The 22,802-nt window shown below is 36.8% G+C and overlaps 1 protein-coding gene across 11 annotated transcripts in view; it reads right to left on the bottom strand.

The window, feature by feature from the left end:
• Positions 1-22,802, bottom strand: part of PTPRM (protein tyrosine phosphatase receptor type M) — a 457,694-nt gene that overhangs the window by 89,476 nt on the left and 345,416 nt on the right. For 4 of the 11 annotated variants that reach the window (XM_032690775.1, XM_032690795.1, XM_032690833.1 and 1 more), the window contains 4 exons: positions 7,548-7,699; positions 4,968-5,042; positions 4,714-4,740; positions 649-660 (listed from right to left, as the gene is read on the bottom strand). In XM_032690775.1, coding sequence (XP_032546666.1) covers positions 649-660; positions 4,714-4,740; positions 4,968-5,042; positions 7,548-7,699 — 266 coding nt within the window. The remainder of the gene's footprint in view (positions 1-648; positions 661-4,713; positions 4,741-4,967; positions 5,043-7,547; positions 7,700-22,802) is intronic. The other 7 variants (XM_032690804.1, XM_032690824.1, XM_032690860.1 and 4 more) reach the window with 3 other exon arrangements.

Here is a 22,802-nt window from a genome sequence, read left to right as displayed (position 1 = left end):
TTCTGTCTGTGAGGGAGGGCTACACCAGAAGAACAGTAAATCCATGGAGCAGTTTACACATGGAAATTGTAAGACTGATTGGAAAGACGCAAAGTCCATAGTTCTACAATGGAAGCATTGCAGAGCAGTCCAAACTCTACTATTGTTTCAAATATCACTAGCTGATTACATTTGAAAATGGGCATTTGGTTTTAAACTGCAGAGAAGTTTCATTCTGAAACTTCAACAAGCTCCATGGAATGAAATCGGACTTGTATTCTTCAGAGATTACTGAAGTGCTATGTCTTACACTGCAAATTTAGAGCAAATGTTTGGAGTGAGCAAAATAAAAAGATACAAAAAATGGCTTATGGTTTCATCAAGCTAGGACTGCAATGGAAATGTAGATCTGAAAACAACATTTGGAGACACACTACAAGAGGACAAATGCAAAGGATCATCTGATAAGGAAAAATGTCTTGACTGACTGCTGAACATGCTTTAGGACCACAGTATATCATGAGCCACCACACTAGGCATGGAATGTTATATGTCAACTGACATGCAAGCCAACAAACAGGAGACCCCCGTGGGCTGGTTAAAATTTTTATGAGACACATACTCTCCCAACCCTCCACATTTCTTGCATGGGGCAAATGGGCAACTTACCATTGATTGGCACTTTTAAGAAGATACATATCAGGAGAAAAAAAGAGGAGGAGAAAAAGGAAACAGGGCATAAGCAACAGTACTACATTAATAATTACAGGTAATTTTTATGTTTGTAATTTAGTCTTTACAGAATGATTTCCTAAATGAGTCAGATTCTGATCTCAGTTTCACAGTATAAATTAGACTTACTGAAACCAAGGTATCTTACTGTGAGTCAATTCACACAGATGGAACTGAGATCAAAACCTACACTTAGCAGTAAACAGATAGATGTGCACTATACCTAAGGAAGTAATACAACTTTCTTCCTGTTTAGATGGAATTCTAAAAAATTTTTCAGACTTGACAAAAGAAAAAAACCCAACCCAAATTCTATGGTCCAAGTATCATCATAAATATTTTATCTGTCTACCCAAATAATATTTTATATATATTAGAGTTTTGAATTTTAAACAAAATTTAAATGTGGTGCTTTGACTTATTCAAGCTACTCCTCAATGGCTACAGACTAAATAAAAATACGAAATCTGTATAATGTTCATCAAATATGGTATTTATCAAAAAATGTTACTTTCTAAAATAAGCTGTATAAAAGGGAAGCATTAGAATCATACGTCCACATTCATAAGTTAGATATATTATAGCAGAAAGTTCCACAAATACTCTGTATGAAAAGGTCCCAGATTCTCATGTACAACCCAAAAAAAAATAACACACCTTGTTAAAGGTGAGATTCTGCTCTTGGTTATACAACTGAAAATTTATGATAAAGCCAGAAAACTCAATGAATCATATTTCAAGGATGAAGTTTTCTTCATTCCCACTAAGACACATGAAATCTGGTCCTCAGTCAATATGAACTGAGCATTTACAGCTAAACCAAAAATAGCAGAGAAAAATTTATGGGTATGTGTATGGGCATTTCACTCCCTTTTCTGCCAGTCTGCTAACCTGATCTAACACAGAGGAAAGGGATTTACCTTTTAGTAATAAAATTTTACAACATACTTGTAAAGTGATATAAAATTGTACTGCAAAGCACCTCAGGATGCATGGCATGAAGCGTGGTATACAAGTGTAGGTACAGTATGTTGCTGCTGAAATGGCACCTGAAAACTACAAGGTGGCTAAGACACAAAAGACAAAAAAAGTGTAGAAAGTTGATCATGATTTTTTGGGTTGCTTATTTAAATTTCAGAAACAAGTTAGAAAACTTGGGGATTGACTTTTTTTTTGCAAACTGCAAAATTTTTTGTAACCCAGACTGTTAGTAACTAAGATGAAGGCAAAGTTATCAGATAGCAGGGTCTTGTACTATGAAAGCAGCAGTTTAATACTTATTAATCTCTTTCCTGTGAGCTTCATAGTTTTAGAGTAATTTTCCTCTCTCCATTTTTTAATCTATCTTCATTATTACTATTTTTCTCTTTTTGGGAGTTATCTTTTAAGTTGTTTTAAATAAAGTTCTTTCAATCCTTGATCTATATGGTACATTAGGAGCCACAGATATTTTTACTTTGCCTCAGCACTGCAGCATGAGCTTTTCAGGCTATGAGGTTTTCTAAGGGTGAGCTTCTCCAGATGTAGTGTTCATATGCAATGGAAAGTTTGTTCAGCTTAAATACTCCTATAGCTGCATTCTCCACTTACTCATTCCCATAGACGCGTACAACACTTGTTAAATAATATACTTATTTACTAGTTAGATGAACTGCCAACATGGAAAATATCTGGAAACGCAGCCCAGTATCTTTTCTGGGCTGAGACTCATTTCATTCTCCAATTTTAGAAATATGCACATCACCGATACTAGATAAACATGACCTAGAGTCATGCTCAGACACTATAAACTTGGCCATTATTATGCAAAGTTGTTTGGTGTGTGTGTGTGTTTTTTTTTTAATTTCAGCCTTTCGCTTAGGTTATTAGGCCAATAATGAAAGTTTTCCCCCAAATAGAAGAAACTTCCCTCATCTGAAACTAAGTAGCCAGACTGTTGTCTTTTGCATCATTTAAAGAGTTCATCACTAATTACCAGTTCCTAATTCATGTAAATAGTCCAAAGATCCTGTTGTACATAAATTTGGAAACAGTAAGTGTGTTGTGTGGCTTTTCTAGCAAATTTTGAAAACTGAACTCAGTCATTCACCACACGTGTAGCCTTCCCAGGAGGTCACACTGAAAAGTTCATTTAGTTCTAACTACAGGCTCAACCCTGCAGTTTAACACAACTTCTTTGGACATTGAAAGACAGCAAGAGCCAATATTAGTGGCAATTAAAACCCAGCAAACTATATTCCCCTACCAACTCAAGCATAGCTAATTTGATTTACCTCAGATAAAATATTATTCTATACAGATAGTCATAAACACATACTGGTAGAGAGATCTGATCTGAATCGAGCACCATTCATAAAATGGTGTGATATTTTTCACATGTAAGGTTACAAAAATATTTCTTTTATGCAGTGAAATAACTGGAAGAGTTTCTGAGATGAGTAAGCATAGGTTTGCTGTAGTAGACCATAAAATACATGTCTAACTAATTAAAGATTTTACACACTTAGTAAAATCAGAGAATTTATTTTTCCCAGTGTGTGTTTGCCTCATATATCTGAATTACTTGCTTAGAGATTATTTCTTGTGGGGAAAAAACCTACCACAATTTCACCATTGTTATTATACAGAAAAGGATCACAAAAACAATCAGAGAAGCCATTACCTAAAACTTAATAATACAGACAGGAAATCTCAAAGTTTTTCTCCTGATAATAGTACTTTTCTCCTTGCCCACCCACAAGGTCAGAAAGAACATCTACTGGATGAAGCGTTGAATGAATGCTAAAGCACACACAAAAAAAATCTAACATCTCAGGCAGTTAAAAGGCACTGCAAATTTCATTTGCATGCAGATTATTACATTGTTACAGTCACTACCATTACCTTCTTCCAGATTTACATAATGTATAAAACCAGCAAAGTTCCTTCTCAAAGTTATCACAGTGAAATGCACTGCACAAGATCACCTTCCTAAACTTCTGCCTCTTATATCCTTCACTCTACTTTTACATAAATCTGTTTAACTTACAGTTTAAAGGCAGGAATCTGTTAAGAGGTCCTATGTTTTTTACAGTGATTTAAGAAAAAGTACGATATTTGCTGTGAAATTATAAATTGAAAAATGAGGAAATAGGCTTGACATTGGAATTTGAATTCTTGCTTCAGTGTAACGTTATATTTTGACTTATTATTAAAAAAAATGCCCCTGTTTAGTAAATTAGCATGAGAAGGAGGTGTAAATGAATACAAGCCACAAAGCAGTTAGAGTTACTTAAGCACTGAAAATGCAATAGCGCTTCATGCTTATTATTTATCACTGTGCAGAAACCTTCCTCATTTTGATATTGGACCATAGCAGGTTATCCTAAATTCCCAGTGGAAATGCTTTACACTTTGACTGTATTTTTTTAACCTACAGCTCTTCTGTTTTATTTCATTTCTGTGACACCTGATGCATAATAAAGTATATACTTTAAGTGTCATGTTATCATTTTGCTGTTCAAAATACCATCTTCCCTCTAAAACTTCACTTTGACAAGCACATCAGAAACTCTGCAGTATTGTGAGATGACATGATGGCTGGTAGATGGCCAAAACTGTATTTTGTCTGATTTTCTGTATCCTGAATAGTCTAATTAGGGAAAAAAATTTTTTTTTTAAGAAGTGACATCTTCAGTCCTGAGATAAAACAGAAAAAAAATGAAGGAAACTATTTGAATTGCTGCGATAATCAAATTCTTTTGTGTCACTCCAAATACATGCATAAACATTTCCTTGCAAATCCACTTGTTAAAATTATTTCTCTCTTTTCTCCCCTGACTTGCATTATGACAGTAGTAATCAAGCCTGATAACTGTCCTTAGCACCTCAGTGTAGCCAAGTCTACCACCCCTTCCCTTAGCTTAAAAATCCAGCATTTTGCATACTATTGTCTGTACCCCGAGAACTGCAACTTCTGAAACTACTTCAGCAATAAACTTTGATAAAGGGAAATGTTCTCACCTAAAATTGCAGTTGGCACAAATGGATCTGTCATACATCATAAGCAGGTCAATGCAGAAAAGGTAAAAAGAGAGAGAACAGTAAATGATTGATATATGTTCCCGAGTTTTCTTTCAGAAAGCGACTGTAAGCAACCAGTATGCTGCTTATATATGTATTAAATTTTGATAGCAAGAAATATAATAACATGAATATGTACAATTTTATTATGAAAAGGTCTATATAGGGTGGAAACCAAGAAAAAAATCGGTTACCTGGATAGTAAGAATTAGGCACTGTTGTGCTCAATGTGTTAGTTTTCATTGTAAATGAAGATGGTGAAGATACAGCTGTAAAGAGAAACAAAGCTGGTTAGAGACAGCAAAGTGATATGCGGCTATATAAGCTGAGCGATACAGCATAGGTGATTGACTTGGCTTAGAGTTCATCCTGTTGTGTTACTTGCACTGGAATCAGGACATAAGGAAAACCAGGCATGTCTAGTGATTGAAATTGCTCGTCGAATTTGATCAGTTCTCTAAAAACAAATGTCGTCGGAGAACTCATTTTGATTGGTGATGGCAAACATACTTCTTACATCACAAGATTAGACTGAATACTGATGCTTGAAAAAAGACATCACAATGACAACAGGTGTTTTTGGCAGAAGCTGATCTTTAGGAAGTTTTCTTAATAATACTATATGCAAATATTCTACTAGGGTTTATTCTTACCTCTCCTTTCTCTTTATGTGGTTTGTTCAGCCAGGTGGATAACGTGCACAGAGATACTAATAGATCCTGAATATTACTCTTTGTTTAAGACTGGTTTTCGGGGAGTAACAGACAGACCAATGCTTACATTGGTATTTAATCATTTAGCCATTTGTAAAGCCAATGGGAAAGCCCAGTGGATCAAATTAAGTTCAGTTTGTCCCCTGGTATACAAAGATCATGCAAATTATGGTGGTAAACACAGATACATTCAACAAGTGGGAGTTAATCTCAACATTTTACAGAATGTTCAGCAAATGAGTCATCAAAGGCTTTTAAGCAAAGCTCCTTCCAAATTCAGCCTTAGTTGCTTGTCTACACAGATCAAATTCAGTTCCATCAGTGAACGTAAGCACATTCCAGATACTTTGAGCTAACAGGAATGTGTGAAAAACAGAGTTGAGAAATGCAGGATCTGCTGGATGAGGACTGAGATTACTCCTGCTGGCTTTCATCCATCTTTTTTTTTTTGTTGATCTTCTAGGGCATAGAGTTACCAGCCCTTGTTAAGATGGGGCTATCTCAAAACTGGCTTAAATAATGCTGGCAGTTACCATTTATCCTATAAATTAGTATATCTGAGACCACCTTCCTTTGATTACATCTCCCAAATGAGGAGATTACATTTTCTTGATGGAAAGAATGGTATTCCTTTCAGGTACACTTGGATGCAGAGATTAGTTGAGGTCAAGACTGCAGAAGCTAATAAAACTTGCTCGATAAAGAATGCAGGCAGAATAATGAAGTTTCATAGGAAGTAGGAGTGTTGTAAATCTCTTGATTACAGTGCCTTACACAAATATTATTCCTAAACACTGTCAGACTGCTTATTCTGGTGACCATGCTTCTTATGGAAAGTATGGAAAGTATGGAGGTTCTAGCCCTCGAGTGGTATAAAAAACTTGCTATGCCAGTAATTGCAAACAGGTTTGAGGTGGGTTACATAAAGAGGATTGAGTCTTAGGAACTCACTGCAGCTTCTTTTGTAGTTATGACCATTCAGTAACACCACTGGAAAACTTCATCATGATGATAGAATATGAAGTCAAACCTCTGGATTTTCTCACAGGAGTGAGCAATCTCATTAACTTCAAGAGTATATTCTCACCAGAAAGGCAAGTCTGATTTGAAAGACCTACTTCAAATCAATTTTGAAAATAACTCAAATGCAAACTAACATTGCGAATTCTGATCCTAACACTGCTGAGAAAAGTCTCACTGTATAAACCTCACAGAATGTTTGTACAATTGAGCTTGTCAAATTCTTAAGCATATGGTTGAAGAGTGGGAGCTGGACCTTGCAGATTGTTAGTACTCGAAACAAAATTTAGTCTTTGACAAATTTTGAAGATGTTAAAAACCACTGGTAAAAAAAACCTGAGGCTCCTTAAGAACTACAGAATTAAGAAATTTTTTGAACGGAGTCATTCTTTGTAACAGTTATAAAAAACTGGTTTTTTTAGTGTTTGCTTAGTGCTGACTCTCTGATAGGAGTGAGACCTTGACTAAAATTCTAATGCAGGAAATTTTATAGTACAAATTTTATTTATTTTGGGATAGATCCAAGAAGACCCAGGATATAGAATCTCTTATGAAATTGCAGAACAGATAATTCCACTGAGTTTTTCCTTTGCACAAGCATAATCTAAAACTGGAAATAATAAGACAATCAGATCATCATTATTAAGTAATGACACTCAAAAATAAATTTATCTTAGAAAAAAAGAAGTGAGCAGGGGAAGCATTTGGATCACTTGGGACAATGTGAGGAATACAAAATTTCTAATATAATAAAGATTGGAGAAAGGTAGAACTACTGCTTCAGCGATGTCATTGCCCTTCTGCAGAAGAAAAGGATGGACAGAAAAAGGCTCAATTATCCTTATTATTTTTAAAGAAGTCTATTCTTGATGTCTGACTGTCTTGCTCATTTGAATAGACACTGTAATGCTCTGCACAGTGGGAAACTCTGGGTCCCATGGACTTTCCATGACTGAGTAATGAGGAATATTTTAAAAACCATTTGCACCTTTCTTTCACCTTCAAAAAGAAAAGAAAAGAAAAGAAAAGAAAAAAACTTACATCTCCCATTTAGATTGTGAGTGTCCATGAAAGAGAAAGCTTCGTCACAGTTGGTGCCTTGCTCAGTGTAGCTTTTATCCATTGAATTCACCATCACTGTCATTTCCTGCCGTGTACTACTCAATGTCTCTTTCCGCTTTTTAGCCAATTTTCTTAAGAAATGAATGATGAGAAAAAAAAAAAAGAAAAAAAACAACTCTCAGTAAGCAGACATAGTCTTCATGTTATTTATATCAGTATTGTAGTTTGTAACCACATTATTATGCAACATTTACATTTGTTTCTGCATTTCTGAAACCTTAAATTTTACTCTCATGTCTTTCAATCTGGTAATCAAAGGATAGTTGCCAGTGCTCTGACTTATGGTCAACATCTTAATCCTCGGGGACCACCACTGGATTAAAGGGTACTACTTAGATATGAAGGTGATGTGAGCTCCTATATCAGAGGCTACATCTGTTTAAATATGTAAATAAAGATGACAGGAGAGAAGATTTCACTGGAACTGACAAATCAGTAACAATGTTCATTTCACACGTGTAGAACTGTCTGGAGTTGTTTCACTGAGACACCATATAACACAGCTATCTGTTATTTACGTAACACTGTATAGTATATACAGTGCTTAAAAAGCTCTTAATACACATTGCACACTCAAGTGACATTTTAAATTGACTTGCATTCCTAAAGACTGTTTTCTGTCACTCCTGATTTCAGGAAAACTAGTCACATGAATTAGCTGCTTCTCAGTAGGAGTGACCTATCAGAGACAAAATCTGATACTACAGTATCACAGAACTGCTTTGGATGCATATACCTTTTTTTTTTCATATCTGTCTGTTTCAGTCTAAAGTCTCACCATCTCCACCTGAATTATGTTGAACTACATCATAAAATAAGATGTCTGAAACTCCTGTTTTTTCCTTCAAGCTCTGTGAGACATCTGTGATTCTGATGACAGTGGATCCCATGACCACTTGGCTTATTTCCCTGGCCTGCAACTTTGTCTTAGACCACGCCTTTCTCCCATTTCTTGCCTACAGTATTAATTTAAATTGTTCAGATTCCTTCTGTATAGTATTTTTAAGATATGGGTTTTAGAGAAATAACAGCTCCATAGACTTTGAACTTGTCTTGTCTGTTAATTCAATAACTTTTCTTCTGTGGAAAACAGAATGAGCTACCTCATATTCATCTGCCAGGACGATCTTTTACATATTTTCAACAGAAGTTACAGGAGCTTATTATCTCATCTAGGTTTTCTTCCACTTCTAGAGGCCAACTGCATCAAGCATAACCAACCTGTGCCAACTTTCAAAGCCTTTCTCTTAATTAACTCTCATTCATCATGAAGAGACGATTCCCACCACAGACAAAAATTTTATACCAGCCTCCCCTAGATTTTCAAAGAAGCACATTTGTCTCCACTCATTCTGCACAGGAGGGGCTTACTGTAACCCTCCCTACTCATATCTCATTATTTTGCTTCAAATTACTGCCTGTAGACACACTTTGCAAAGTCCTGATATTACTGCTCACTATGCTGAGCAGTACTACCTCTGAGTCTCCTCATGTCCCCCATCTATCTACCTGTTGTCTCTTATCTTACACTGTGGTGTGGTGGTGTTCTCTACCAATGTAGTACCAAGCTCAGTAGTGTCTTAGTCCATGACTAAAGCTCAAAATGCCTTTGAAACTAAAGTCTTGCAAAACAAGTAAGAATAGTGAGTGCAGGCATGGTACTGAGTCACTGTACACGAAAGTATTGAGGGTCATATTTGGCCCTCAAAAAGCTGCTAGATTGCCACCCCATTCATGAGGGCATGTCCCCATGACTGGGAGCGAATGAAGTACTCTGCCTTAAAAACCAGCTAAAGTACCTGCAGCAATGAGTAGTGTTCTGCCTTGGCTCATCCTATCTCAGGAGTCACCTGTGTTTGCTTGAGCCACAAAGAACACACTCTAGACTGAAAATGAGGCTGAGAAGGAATGTGCTTATGGTCAGGTGGATGGCAGTCATTTGTGGGTGTCTGTACTACCCTATAACTGTACACTTAAATGTGCAACAAAACCTCATCCATAAATCCTCATTATTGTGGATTTACAAAATCACTAATGATAATACAGTCCAGGTAAGCAAGAGGGGAAGATAAACAGTACCAAGTCACATCCTTCCTGTAGATGAAGTTTAACTCCTGATTTTGCAATCTGAAATATCACTGGTGGCTGCCAAATATAACTCATAAACACAGTTTTGTTTCTGAATTTTGATTTAATTTTGATTTAATGAGATTAAAAGGAGGAACTTGTCAACCCCCTTTCTGAACAATGGCACTTGACTTTGTAGACTCGATAAAAAACCTGGTTCTTTATTACTTCATGGTGCATAAACGCAGAAGGGAGCATTAGGTAATGGTCTGATCTCTTTCATATCAGCGACAGTTAAATTTCATTCAACTACTGTAAGTAAAACAAAACTCTTAGATCCTTGCATCCCTCAATTTCCCTCCTCCTTCATATCTAATTGTAATGTATAAGTAATATACTATTCAATGTGGAATTTAAGACATATCACCTAATACATGAATTACTTAATAGAAGTCCTTTGTAAGGACAGGCTTATCAAAATGATAACATGATTAGATGGCAGTGAACTAAGTCACACATGGTTCTCCTTCCAATCCTCTTTACCCTTAAGCTGAAGGTACATACAGCTACTCCCAACACCTGCCAACAGCTGGGCAATTCCCAGCTTATCAGGGTTGTGAAACCAGAACCTGAACAGTGACAATGACAACATCCACAGTGTGGTCACTGAAACTTCATCTGTAAGTCACGTTACCATGCTTATTTTATTTCATGGCTGTGCAGACCTTAGGAAAGTACTTCAGGACAATCCAGCCCTAGAGAAATGCTTCAGGAAAGCATGCAGAAGGAGCTTTTCTTCATGAGCTTTCCCTTTCTTCAGGCTGGAAGTAACAGCTTCTTTTTAACCAACTGTCAATCCAATTAGCTACCTAAACCCTGCATACTCACTAAAGCCAGGAAACTGCAGCATACAGTGGCCTTCCCCTGTAGGTCCTTCAGTGAACCTGTGAGTACTACCTCTATTCACAAAACCTTTAATTGCTGTTAGTCTTGCTAGCTCAGCACTTTATCCAAGAACTTTTGCATCCGAATAATGTACTGGTGAACAGATAAAGAAAAGTTATTAGGAGAATCACCCTGAGCAGAAGTATATTGATACTAATCCATATCTGAAAATCCACAATGTGGTAAAATACAAGATACCAGCAACTAAGTGGGATTACAAAAAAAAACCATTCTCACTAGAGTGTACATCTTGAGCACTTGCTATTACAGGGAATGTCCTTTGTTTTACAGTAAAAATTGTATCCTTCACAAGGAAAGCCAGAGTTCTTGCTTATTGCACCAAATTTTATAAAAGTCAGATAGTTTTCTTAAAGAAATTACACTAACATTTTCTTCTTTCCTTAATTCTTAGTTTTGGCCCCATAATCAACCAAAATAGATTTTTTTTTATGACAGTAATGACTGTACAGTACTTCTAAATCTGAATCTAATTCTGGAAACAGGTCTTGTGGGAAAAGTTCAAATCTGAAACAACTGTTACAGGAAAAGAGTGATACCAGCCAGACTTCTGTACTGTGAACAAAAACACCCACTGGACTTAGTCAAGTAAACTTTAGCTGAATATAACAGTTTTAACATCTGCAGTTTTCAGATATCGCTGAAAGTGTTGCAGTCTTGCAGTCTCTGCAACTCATCCATTCCTTGGATCTCTCAATCCCCAGGGGGCTCTAGCTATATGAGATTTAAGACACTTGTAAAACCAAGGTGCCTTACATCACTATCACCACTCATGCACTTAGATTTGAAGTAAATTTTTGGGGAAAAAAAAGCTTAAATATTTGATCATCTTCACTCGCAGAAAAGATGATCAAAGGCTACTCTATGATGTTTCCTCCTTCTTAAACGAAAAGAGATCTACAACCAAAGGAAAAGAATAACACAGATGGAAGCTCCCAGATGATTACCTAGGATGAAATTATTTTGTAGGGAAAGCAAAAATTATCAGCTTACCACACAAATAGTGTTACCATCACTATATGAGGAAAGAGAATGTACTACATCAGCCTCAGAAAAGAGAGCCTGATATTCAGAAAAATCTCAAGACTAGCTAGGAACTGTTGGAATTTTACGGCACAAGAAACAGCAAGAAGTCAACTGGTGTGGTGGTAAAAACATGATAAGATGCAGAGCAGACAAACATACAGACTTCTGCTGCAAAATTGTGTGGAATTTAGAGTATCGTTTATTCTGTTCTGTTACAAATACTAATCAAAAAAGCCCAGGAAAATCATAAGCTAAACAATTCATCACAATCTGTCCCCATTTTATATACCACTATGAAACTCTCGAATGCTGCATTTTCTCCCATAAAGTCCCCTCTAGGTGAAAGGATCACCCTGTAAAACTTTTGCAAGCGTAACTCAATACCTTTCTCAAAATCTTTCTTCTCTGTAAGTTCTCCCTCAAACCCCTCCAACAAATCAACTCCAATAGCTGCTAAGTTTCTATATTGTCAGCCTCTGTTTGCTTCATTTTCCATCTATTTTCCTGTATCCATTTCTCTGTTCTGTCTTGACTTAATTAACAGACACTTTTGAACCTAGCTTACCTTTTCCCTTTGTGTTTATAAAGCACTGGGTACAAAGAACAAGGCACAATGGAACACTGCCATAGTTAGCAAAAATAAATTAAAAAAAAATGCTGACTGGGGCTGATAACTGGAATCAACTGAGGCCCTGGAAAAAAATGTGCCTTCCATTTTAATTTAGGAACAGTGAGAAAAGCATATGATTTTGAATCAAACAAAAGCACTCACTTCCTGCTTCCCCATTCCAAACTGAGTAGTACTGTCCTTTTTGTATCAGTATTCCTCCTTTCCTATGAGGAAGATATTCACTTAAGACAAAATTCAGTGTTGACAGATATAAAGTCAGGTAGATGGGAAAAATAATCCTAATTATACAGACACAATATTGCAGGTAAGTGACTTCATAAACTACAGAAGAAAGAAATCTGGTAGTCACTGATTTTCTGAAGACAAAAGTTCAGTGCTATCTACAGTCAAAAAGGCACGAAGTCATCAGAAATGACTAGGTAAGGAATAGAGAACAAAATGGAAAATGTCATTAAGCAACTGTATTAATCCATGGAGCTTCCACACTTTGAACACTGCATGCAGTTCTGCCACAATCCTATCCAAAAAGACTTTCTCAAACTAGAGAAGATATACAGAGAAGTGATGGGAAGATCAAAGGAGCAGATCCTACCAGAGGAGCAGAGGTCCTTAAATAGATAAGTAGTCCCTAGTTTAAAAAAGAGGCAGTTGAACTGAGAATATGACAAAAGTATATTAAAAAAAGGAGAAAACGAAGAAATTAAGAAAGAATTACTGTTTCTCAACAATGTTAGAACCAGAATCAGAGAGTATAAAAATTTTTTTAAATATGAAAGTAAATACTTTCACAAAACCCAGAAAATGCTCTATTCTGCACTCGTATAGCCTCACCTTGAGTACTGTGTGCAGTTTTAGGCACCACAATATAAAAAGACATTAAGCTATTAGAGAGCATCCAAAGGAGGGCCATGAGGATGGTGAAGGACCTGGAGGGGAAGCTGTATAAGGAGCAGCTGATGTCCCTTGGTCAGTACACTGAGGGGAGACCTCCTTGCAGTTACAACTTCCTTGTGAGAGAAAGAGGAGGGGCAGGCACTGATCTCTTCACTCTTGTGACCAGGGACAGGGCCCAAGGGAACGGTCTGAAGTTGTGTCAGGGGAGGTTTAGGTTGGTTTTCAGGAAAAGGTTTTTCACCCAGATGATGGCTGGGCACTGGAACAGGCTCCTCAGGGTAGTGGTCACAGCACCAAGCCTGACAAAGTTCAAAAAGCGTTTGGACAACGCTTCCAGGCACATGGTGTGATTTTTCAGGTGTCCTGTACAGGGCCAGGAGTTGGACCCAATGATCCTGATGGGTCCCTTCCAACTCAGCATGTTCTATGATTATATGAGAATTATGCAACACATCACCACAGGACTCTAGAGATATCAAGAGTTAATACTAGTAAGGGCTGAGTGCAAGACAGTGAATGCATTACCTTATCTTTACTCTGTTTCTGTATTTATGTAAAGGTTTGTCACTGGCCACTATCACAGACATGATGTGTACTTTTATTCCAAAATTTGATGCCATTTTTTATTGTATTTACAATCCCTGCAAAGATTATGCAGGAAACGGGATGTAAATACATTATTTGCTTTTCTAACACTTGGAATTACGCATTTTTTTTCATTGTTTAGGCTACTTATGACACCAGCAGTATTAACTAACTCATAAAATAATTACTTTGCCCACCTACTTTGGCTTTGTAGAATATGCTAAAAGAAGAATATAGCTAATTTTGGGGAACGTGCTTTAACCTGAAACAATTCAATGAGCATAACTGATTCAGCGACATTCAGTATGAAGATGTAATTTTATAACAGCTCTCCACAAGAACCATGTAAGAAAGTCTGCAAATATAACTGACTTATTCTTTGTTTGTGGAGTTTTAATACTTTTTTCCAACTTATGTTGCAATTATTTTTTCTTTAACAACAAAACATCCTTCTCAATAAATGTGAGTGCTTTCCTGTGTTCAACAACGGGTCCTCTAAGGCAGAGACAAAACCACACATCACATGTCATTGTGAGAATTACATGTGTGCAATGGGAGTTTAGATTTAGTTTATCCTCTCTGGTTTGCAATAGTACACATTTGGTAACATTGGGTATTATTCTAACCTGCATTAGAAAATTAAAAATACTATTTTCCATTTTTTTATAAAATTGTTTTAGCCATACCTTGAATCTCCAATGCCTCATTTGTATTCTTTATATTGCTTTTTATTGTTAAAAAGTCGTCATAGAGAACAAGTTTTAGGAACCTGAATATCTAATCCAATTCAATCAAAATGGTAAAGTTCTTAAACTGTTATTAAATAAATACCATTACAAGTAATTAATATTTTAGTCTGCTTTACATTTCTTATCAAAACAGCACCACTCTGCACAGAACCCTTTCTATTTCCCACAAATGGACTGAAACACAAATATGAAGCAATTGAAATCAAGTAAGGAAGTAAAATATAAGTAGTAAGGCATCAGTGATAGTGAAGTTCTGCTCACCATGAACTTCTGTCATTCAATTTCACATTTATATGCTTTATATTGAAATGCCATATGTTCAAGACTGCAATTTCACAGTGACATTGAACTGTGTTCTGTCAATATTCTATCAGACAGGAAACAAAGTTAGGAGAATTATTTTTAAAGGCACTACATTTTGCAGCAAGAACTAGCGAGCACTTAATAAAATACTTCAAAAGTGGTCCCCACTTCAGGAAATAGCATTTCTAGAGAACAATCACAGGGAAAGTAGTTGTCAGAACTAAAAAAAGGCAAAAGGTAGGCAGGATATCACTGAATTCTGTTGTTTCTTGCTTATGTTCCCTTAGTATGCAAACCTGTAGTAGATTACAAAATTATTCTTTGTCCTAAGAAGTTCAATATATATTTTGTATTGACATCAGAACAAAGTAAAGCTACAACAGCATGGAAGACTGATGTAGAGATTATGAATATTTTACTATAGCCAAGGGTGCATAAGCCTTTTTACCTGACTTACAAAGGGGTGGTTTATTATAATTTCTTTTAGGTGCCCTCTCTTTGTTCTAATTATCAACTTCCTGCTTCAAAGCAAATGCTAACATTATTCATTTCATTTTTATCATGCTCTTGCATTCTCTGATAAAGAAAAAAGAATTAACTTTTTAAAAAATGCTGTGACGACGCTCAAATTTTGGGAACAGTATTCCTGACACTAAAGGATTTAATTTCCTCCCCTTTCATCACTGTGACTTTCATTTTTTTTCACAGACTTTAGATGCACTTCCAGTGACATCAACACTAGTACTTCGAGATAAAGAGGACATCGCAATACTAGCAGGACTGTCTAGAAAGGGAGAACAAGAAAAGAATACAAGTAAAGGGGTGGGGGGAAGGATTCCTTTAACTTGCAGAGTTACAAGATTTGAGTGCAAAAAGAGTTCAAACTTTTTACATGAAGGTGAAGGTTAATGAAAATGGTTTTGATTTTTACTACCATAAACAAAACCGGTTTTGATTTCTGTGGTATTTAACTTGCCTTTTTACTCACTGCATATAAGAATTTTAATGGTCTTCTTGCACTTTTTTGTTACTAATAGATTGGTTCAGTAGCATCACAAGAGATCAAAGCAAAAAGGAAAAGTTATTTGGCAACATCCCAATACCAGTGTAAGCTCACAGGTGGAAGTATGGCAAAATTTAAGAAACAGTGGATCAGAAAAGAGAAAGAGAATATGGAGGTGAATGGAAAACGAGAAGGAAAAGATGATGGAACAGTAAGGTACAGCTGCAGTCACAGATATGCAGCTCACCTACTTTTACTGCTAAGTGTTCTTTCTTGAATTCAAGTATACAGCACCTGCTTTGAGATTTGCTTATAGTTACATAATTAAAAACTCTGCTTATTTGTTTCTTAGTTTCTGCTTTGTATGAAATCCTATATCAGGTTATCTGAGTTTCTGCAAGTGAGGGTTATGGCATCGAACTGAAGAACACCTCAGGTCAAAGAAGGCTGACAGAACTTCTTTGCTGATGCAGTGGCTGATGCAGAGGGGGAACACCTATGACTGACCAATTGTGAAAAAAATGGAGCTATGTGGTGCATCAGATTAATGTAACAACATTTATTTGAAATGAGCTGACTTCTGTCTTAGCTCTCAGAGGAAGTTAATTTTGTGGTTACAGTTTAGTTCTTATTTGTCCATCTAAGAAGACCTCAATGTATTTTAGTATGATTGACAGGTTCTTCAGGGAAGGCTCTAGGCTATGGCAGTAAAAAGGAATTTGAGAAGCTTTGGCAGAACTCTATATCTGCAAAGCTTTTGGCTGCACTATTTTTGGCTCAAGTTAGTCACTGGTCTTGGTCTACATAAAAATGCGCTCACACACTTTAAAAAAAAAATTCAACACCCTTCTGCCTCCCCAATAGGAAAATAAAACAGTAATGAGACATAAGCAGCAGTATTTTTTGTAATTTACCATTATCTAAATTTCAACCATGGCCTTGAATATTGTAAGTAATGAATCAGACACTAAAATGCCCATTCTACTCAACTGAACTAAGGAAAGAAAAATGAAAGGCACAAATTCTCTGAATTTGTTTCAAAATTTAACAATTTTGCAATACGAATTTTGATCTGTGTTTTGATTCTTACAATCCTCAATTTAACCAAGAAAAAAGTGAATACAATGTTTAATTGACCTATAGGTCCTCCTGAATTGTAAGGGCATGTAAGAAAAATACACAGAATATTAAAGTTTTTTTCCCCAAAAATTAATACAAGGTAAATGCTTATGAATATGTTTATTTCACTAAAGGCTTATCTACTTAAATGATTAGAGCAGCCGTGTGGAACTACTTGCAGGATGTGGATCAGGGTGCCACTTAGAATATGGGGGAGGCCAAAGTATGATAAATCCTTTACAAGCACAGGGAGGACCAGCTGGAACACTTGAAGGCCAAACGGAGCAACAACAAACTGCTGTGTGCTTGTCCTCTCTTCCTAGTAAAACAAGATGACAACCAGGCATCTGAGAGGGCTGTTATGGTGAGAATTGCAGGGACCTGGCGCAGCTGGGAGCAGCTAAATCAGGATATGGAGATGACAGGTGAAACGACTGCATCTCACCAAAAAATATCACTATAGTCTTTGACACAGGAGCAGATCAGCACTGAAGCCTCTCTTATGGCTGATGGCCCTGCTCATTAAACCAGGAAGTCACACTTTCTGATCCATTCCACCTTGAATTACTTTCTTCAAAGCAGCATATTTTTAAAGGTTTTGGAGATTTCTTTCCATTAAAAACCATGTATAACCAACCAAGAAACCAACCAACCAGCCAACCAACCAATGCGTTAGGACGTTCTGATAGAAAAGGAAATGGACTTTCAAGTGTTATGTGGCTGAACAGGGAGTTCAGCCTGGATCTCTCTCAACAGACAAATCCTGGACAAGGAGAGACGGAGAGAGCTGTGCTTGTTCAGCCTGGAGAAGAGAAAGTTCACAGAGGATCTTTGAGCTGTTTTTAACTACCTAATGGTAGAGTATAGAGGAGACAGAGCTAGACTCTGTGAACAAGGAGAAAGGACAAGATACACTAGACACAAATTGCAATTCAAGAAATTCCTATTAGATCTTAGTAAAGTTTTTGTCACCATTGGGGTAGTCAAACAGCGGAACAGGTTCTCAGAGGGGTGGGATCTCAACCCTGGGAGATACTCAAAACGCTGATGGACAATGTACTGAGCAACTTGATTTAGTTTAAATCTGCTTTGAGCAACAGGTTAGAAAAGATGATCTCTGAAGGTCCCTTCAGATACAAATTATTCTAGGATACCCATTAAATGTTTTGGTTATAGGGGTTTTTTTCATAAAAAGGAAGATATGGGGATTTAAAGCACTACAGATTTGAACACAATCCTTAATTGTGCCTTTTCTTTGAAGAGTCCTACATGTGAGATTCAGTCAGAACCAATATAGGATAATACTAGCAAAATTACAGTCAAATAATTAAATATGATGATAGATATAGATTCTTCTTATTTAATTATATCATTTTTAATCTTAATTTTCTGCCACATGTACTAAACAACCCTTCTAACTTAAGGAGCAAGGCTTGCGTAAATATTTTTATCAATAAAGCCTTTTCATTAGCGAGCTAGTTATAGTCACATTGAACTGCATAATGTGAATGTAAAAATTTTCAGTGAAAAAAAGACAAATTGTGTTTTGATTTTCTAAACTGGTATTAATAATAACATGTTCTTATTTTAATGAAAATTAAATGTTCAATTTTCCATTATGCTTCATTTGTATTAATTTCTGGTACATTAATTGTACGTAAATGTAAAATGACATTACACTACTTTACATGCTTTTATTACACTATTTCAATTTTATTGAAATGAAGTATTTGAAGACTCTGAAGAAATCCTTTTCTGAAATGTATGGTCACAGGAAAGTTCCACACCTGACCTTTCCTTTGCCTTTCTCTTTACTAACTCTGAGGAACAGTAAATGAAAATCCACACAGAACCTCCATTTTCTCTTCTGTTAGCATATATGCCATTTTACTTAGAATTACAGAATCATTAAAATTGGAAAAGACCTCCAAGATCATCAAGTTCAAGCTTTGACTGACCCTGTCAATTAAACCACAGCACTAAGTGCCACATCCAGTAGTTTCTTGAACACTTCCAGGGATGGTAACCCCACCACTTCCCTGGGCAGTCTGTTCCAATGTTTAACCACCTTTTCAGTGAAGAAATTCTTTCCCATGTCCAACCTGAACCTCCTCTGGCACAATTTGAGGCCATTTCCTCTTGTCCAATCACTGGTTGCCTGGGGAAAGAGATGGACCCCCACCTTGCTACAACCTGCTTTCAGGTGGTTGTAGAGAGCAATAAGGTCTCTCTTAAGCCTCCTTTTCTCCAGGCTAAACAAATCCAGATCTATATTTAAGAAGAGTACCTAGGTTCTTTTGTATGAAAATGCATATATATCCCTCATTTTGTTTTAAAAGCCAAAACTTCGAAAGGAACTACTTAAATGAAGAAAAGATGTCTATGTCATATTGGGCTCACAGAGGGATATATTTCATCCATAGTACTGTGTCTGTGGATATTAAAGATCCTGTACATGGTAGAAGAATACCCTACTCATAATATGTTGTAAAACATATATTTTGCATTTGACATTGCAATCCTTCCCCTTTGTCTCAACAGCTTTTCTTTTTTCTCTTTCCCCCATCATATTACCCTATGATCTGAATAAAGAACTAAACAGACAACACTGGGGCCTACTCAGGAGGAGGTAGTTGCGTGATGTGCAGTGCCAGACAACATGAACATGAAAGCTTTTCACGGGAATACATCCACGACAGATTTTGAAATTCTCTTCCAGAAACTAATTATCATTTTAGAAAAGGCTGGCTAATGATGAAAGAAAATACCTTCTTATCCCAAAGCTGTCAGTTTTAAGTAGAGCCTCTAACTCCTGGGGATGGTGTGCACTGTAGGTGCCCAAAATCCCTCTGCTTTCACAAACGAAGACAAGAGGTAGCGTTAAACTAACGCAAATTTGCTCTGGGATGGTTTTGCCCACACCAAATTTTCACCATATTTTCAGAGGTGTTCTCACTCAGCATGAAGAATTGCAAGCTGTATGGTAGATGTATTTATTATATGGTAGTCTCACATCCTCTCTTCCCACTAGCTTCTGTCTGAGATTTGCTATGATACTATGAGTCCTTAAGCATGGCCAGGCAAATGTTGTTCTTTAAAAGTAAATCTGCCACAGGAGCAGTTCCTTCGACAAACAGAAAATTCCTAGCCCCACAGTGCATCACTATCTGAGGCTCACCTGGGTACAGGACAGGTATCTTTTATGTGAAATACCTTGTTACTTTCACTATGGGGTTAGAAAGTTTGCCTTCCAAGACCCAGTGGAGAAAACAGATCCCCAGATCTCTACAGCATCTAACAAGTTTGTTCTAAGGCTTGCATAGGCTCAAGTTGATAGAAAGCAATAGTAACTGGGACAGTTTTAAATACAGGAAATAGTTTTCCCTCAAGGTATTTAGGTCTCTACGTAGATATCTCTCTCACTGGCATTTGAGGGCCAATGGATCTGCTGGGTATACATCAAAACAAGCAAGCTTGTGACAGGCATAGCCCTGTGAGGCCAGGTTGAACAGGGCTTTGAGCAACCTGATCTAGTCAAAGGGGGCTTTGAATTAGAGGTCTTTAACATCCCTTCCAACTCAAGCCATTTTATGATTTAGTTTTATCAGTATAAGGACATAAAATGTTGCAAAATAAATTGTTTAAAGTTTTCTGAAACTTTCCTTAAAGGAATTATCTTTAGCACATTTTCTATTTAAATATATGTATATGTATTGTATGTATTGCATACATTATATACATGCCTGTATATATGTAAACATATAATTAAATATATGTGTGGTGTAGTGCAGAACCAAAAGGAAAGGTTTTGATAGGTTTAATCTAATATGGCTCATTCACTGCCTTACTGCTCCCCAGCAGTAGAATACAAAAGAGGAAAAGGATTTTTGCTGACAAAAAACCCCATTGTGTTAGTACAGAAGTTCTGGTAAAGAGATAAGCATCCTGACCTAGCTCCTGCATAAGTCCTGCAGTGGGAGGTACTTTTTTGGTTCCTGGGTATATTGCCTGCTATGAAAGACAGAGTTCCTTGTTCATGTAGGCTTTTGATCCACAGTCCTCACTTGAATAGATAATTTTTGCCTCTTTGTATCCTAATACAGGCAGCAGCCTGTACAACATATTTGCTAGTCCTGGTACTGAGCATTCACAAACTTGCACATGTTTTTTTCTGCACTACACACACTTCATCATGTGCCTTTCACTTTTTCAAGCAATTCCCTCCTTCAAGACTTCCATAACATTCAATATACCTCAGCAGTTCAAAATATCCAACTGCATAGAGTTTTAATCAGTCTTTTAGAGGATTCTATCTTCCTTTTCAACCACAAGAAGTAATCTGTCTCAACAAAAGTCACTGACTAAAAGCCCAGAATAGGCAATACTCAGTCATGTAAGAAAGAAAATCATTTTTCCTAAGGGGCTGCTGAAATTGGGCCATCCCCTTAGGGTGGGTAGAATAACTAGTGGGATGCATGAAGATACACCTGGAGCATAGCGCTCTTGTTCGTGCACTAATGTAATAGTGCTCTGCGCTCACTGGGGGAAGGAAGGCACTGAACAGTGGTCCTTTAGCAGGATGTAGCTTGTAAACCATTCAAGTGCTCTCCCAGGCCATGGGTATATCATTAATTGGCAGTGGAAGCGCAGTGGCAGATGGGCTGCTGGTAATCCAAAGACATGACTGGAGGAGGAAGCGGTCCAGCTGAGGCCTTGTGCGGCTGATACTGTTTGGTCAGTCTAAGATGCAGCTGCACGTTCAATCCAATTTAATCCCACACAGCAGAACGCGGCTTCTGGGAGAAGCTGTCATCTGTCCCCTGTATAAACTGCTAATGAAGTTTTCCAGCCCCTATTTCTCTCTTAGCAGGTGTGTGTGTGTTGGGGTACTGTATCCAATGGCTCATAAGGAAGATGTTAATATGAGGCTTGTTTGGCAAGGAAGGTTGATTAATCTGCTTTAGGGGCTCTTTATACCATGGTGGAAAGGGCAGCTGAAATAGCTGCATACCACAGTGGCTTTAGGTAAGAACATTTCAAATACATATGTTTAGATCCCTTCATTTCTAATTCTGGCAAAGTTGAACCTATTAACAAGAAAGAGTTTTTAATTAAAAGATGTAAGAAAGGTGTCAAGGAAAGCTTCTCTAAATCTTCTTAATACAGTTTCATCTGAAAAATAAAATCAATTTTATAGACACAATAACATTAACATTTGAAAAAAAATTTAATTAATGACTGCATATAATATGGGATTTTCACTCAGAGCTTTGCCACCCACAAGCAGAAGGATAATCCAAAGACTGAGGAATCAAAATTTTTGCATGGAGCCACACTACCTTTAAGTCTACACCTCTGTCAGAGAAACACACACACAAAAATGAATGCCTTGTACTTGTGCTCAAGTATAATCCTAATTTCTGTGAAAATACACTTTTAAAGACAGAAAGACATCTTTTATCCTCGGAAAGGGAAAAATCTGAAACTTCTAAACAGAGCTTGCACAGTAAAGTTCCTTTTGAACAACAGAGTAAAAGTTATAAATAATGTCACAGTCCTTCCCCTGATGAAATCATCCATTACAAGAATATTATGTGTATTAAAATGAGCTGCTAGGCACTGTGCTGTTCTTCAGAAGGCAACAACCTCAAACAACTAAAATACTACTGTATCATTAAAAAATCAGCCAGTTAGAATTTGCAAGTTTAACAGTAATGACAGCTGCTGTTTTTACAATACACAGTCCAGTAGTTCAAATATATTGAAATTTTAAGTTTAAGGTAGTGATGCAATACAGTAAGTACACTGAGATTTATAGAGATACACAGACCTGC

The sequence above is a fragment of the Chiroxiphia lanceolata genome, chromosome 1 (assembly GCF_009829145.1).
Source record: "Chiroxiphia lanceolata isolate bChiLan1 chromosome 1, bChiLan1.pri, whole genome shotgun sequence".
Classification (NCBI taxonomy): domain Eukaryota; kingdom Metazoa; phylum Chordata; class Aves; order Passeriformes; family Pipridae; genus Chiroxiphia; species Chiroxiphia lanceolata.
This window is presented reverse-complemented; position numbering and strand designations above follow the sequence as displayed.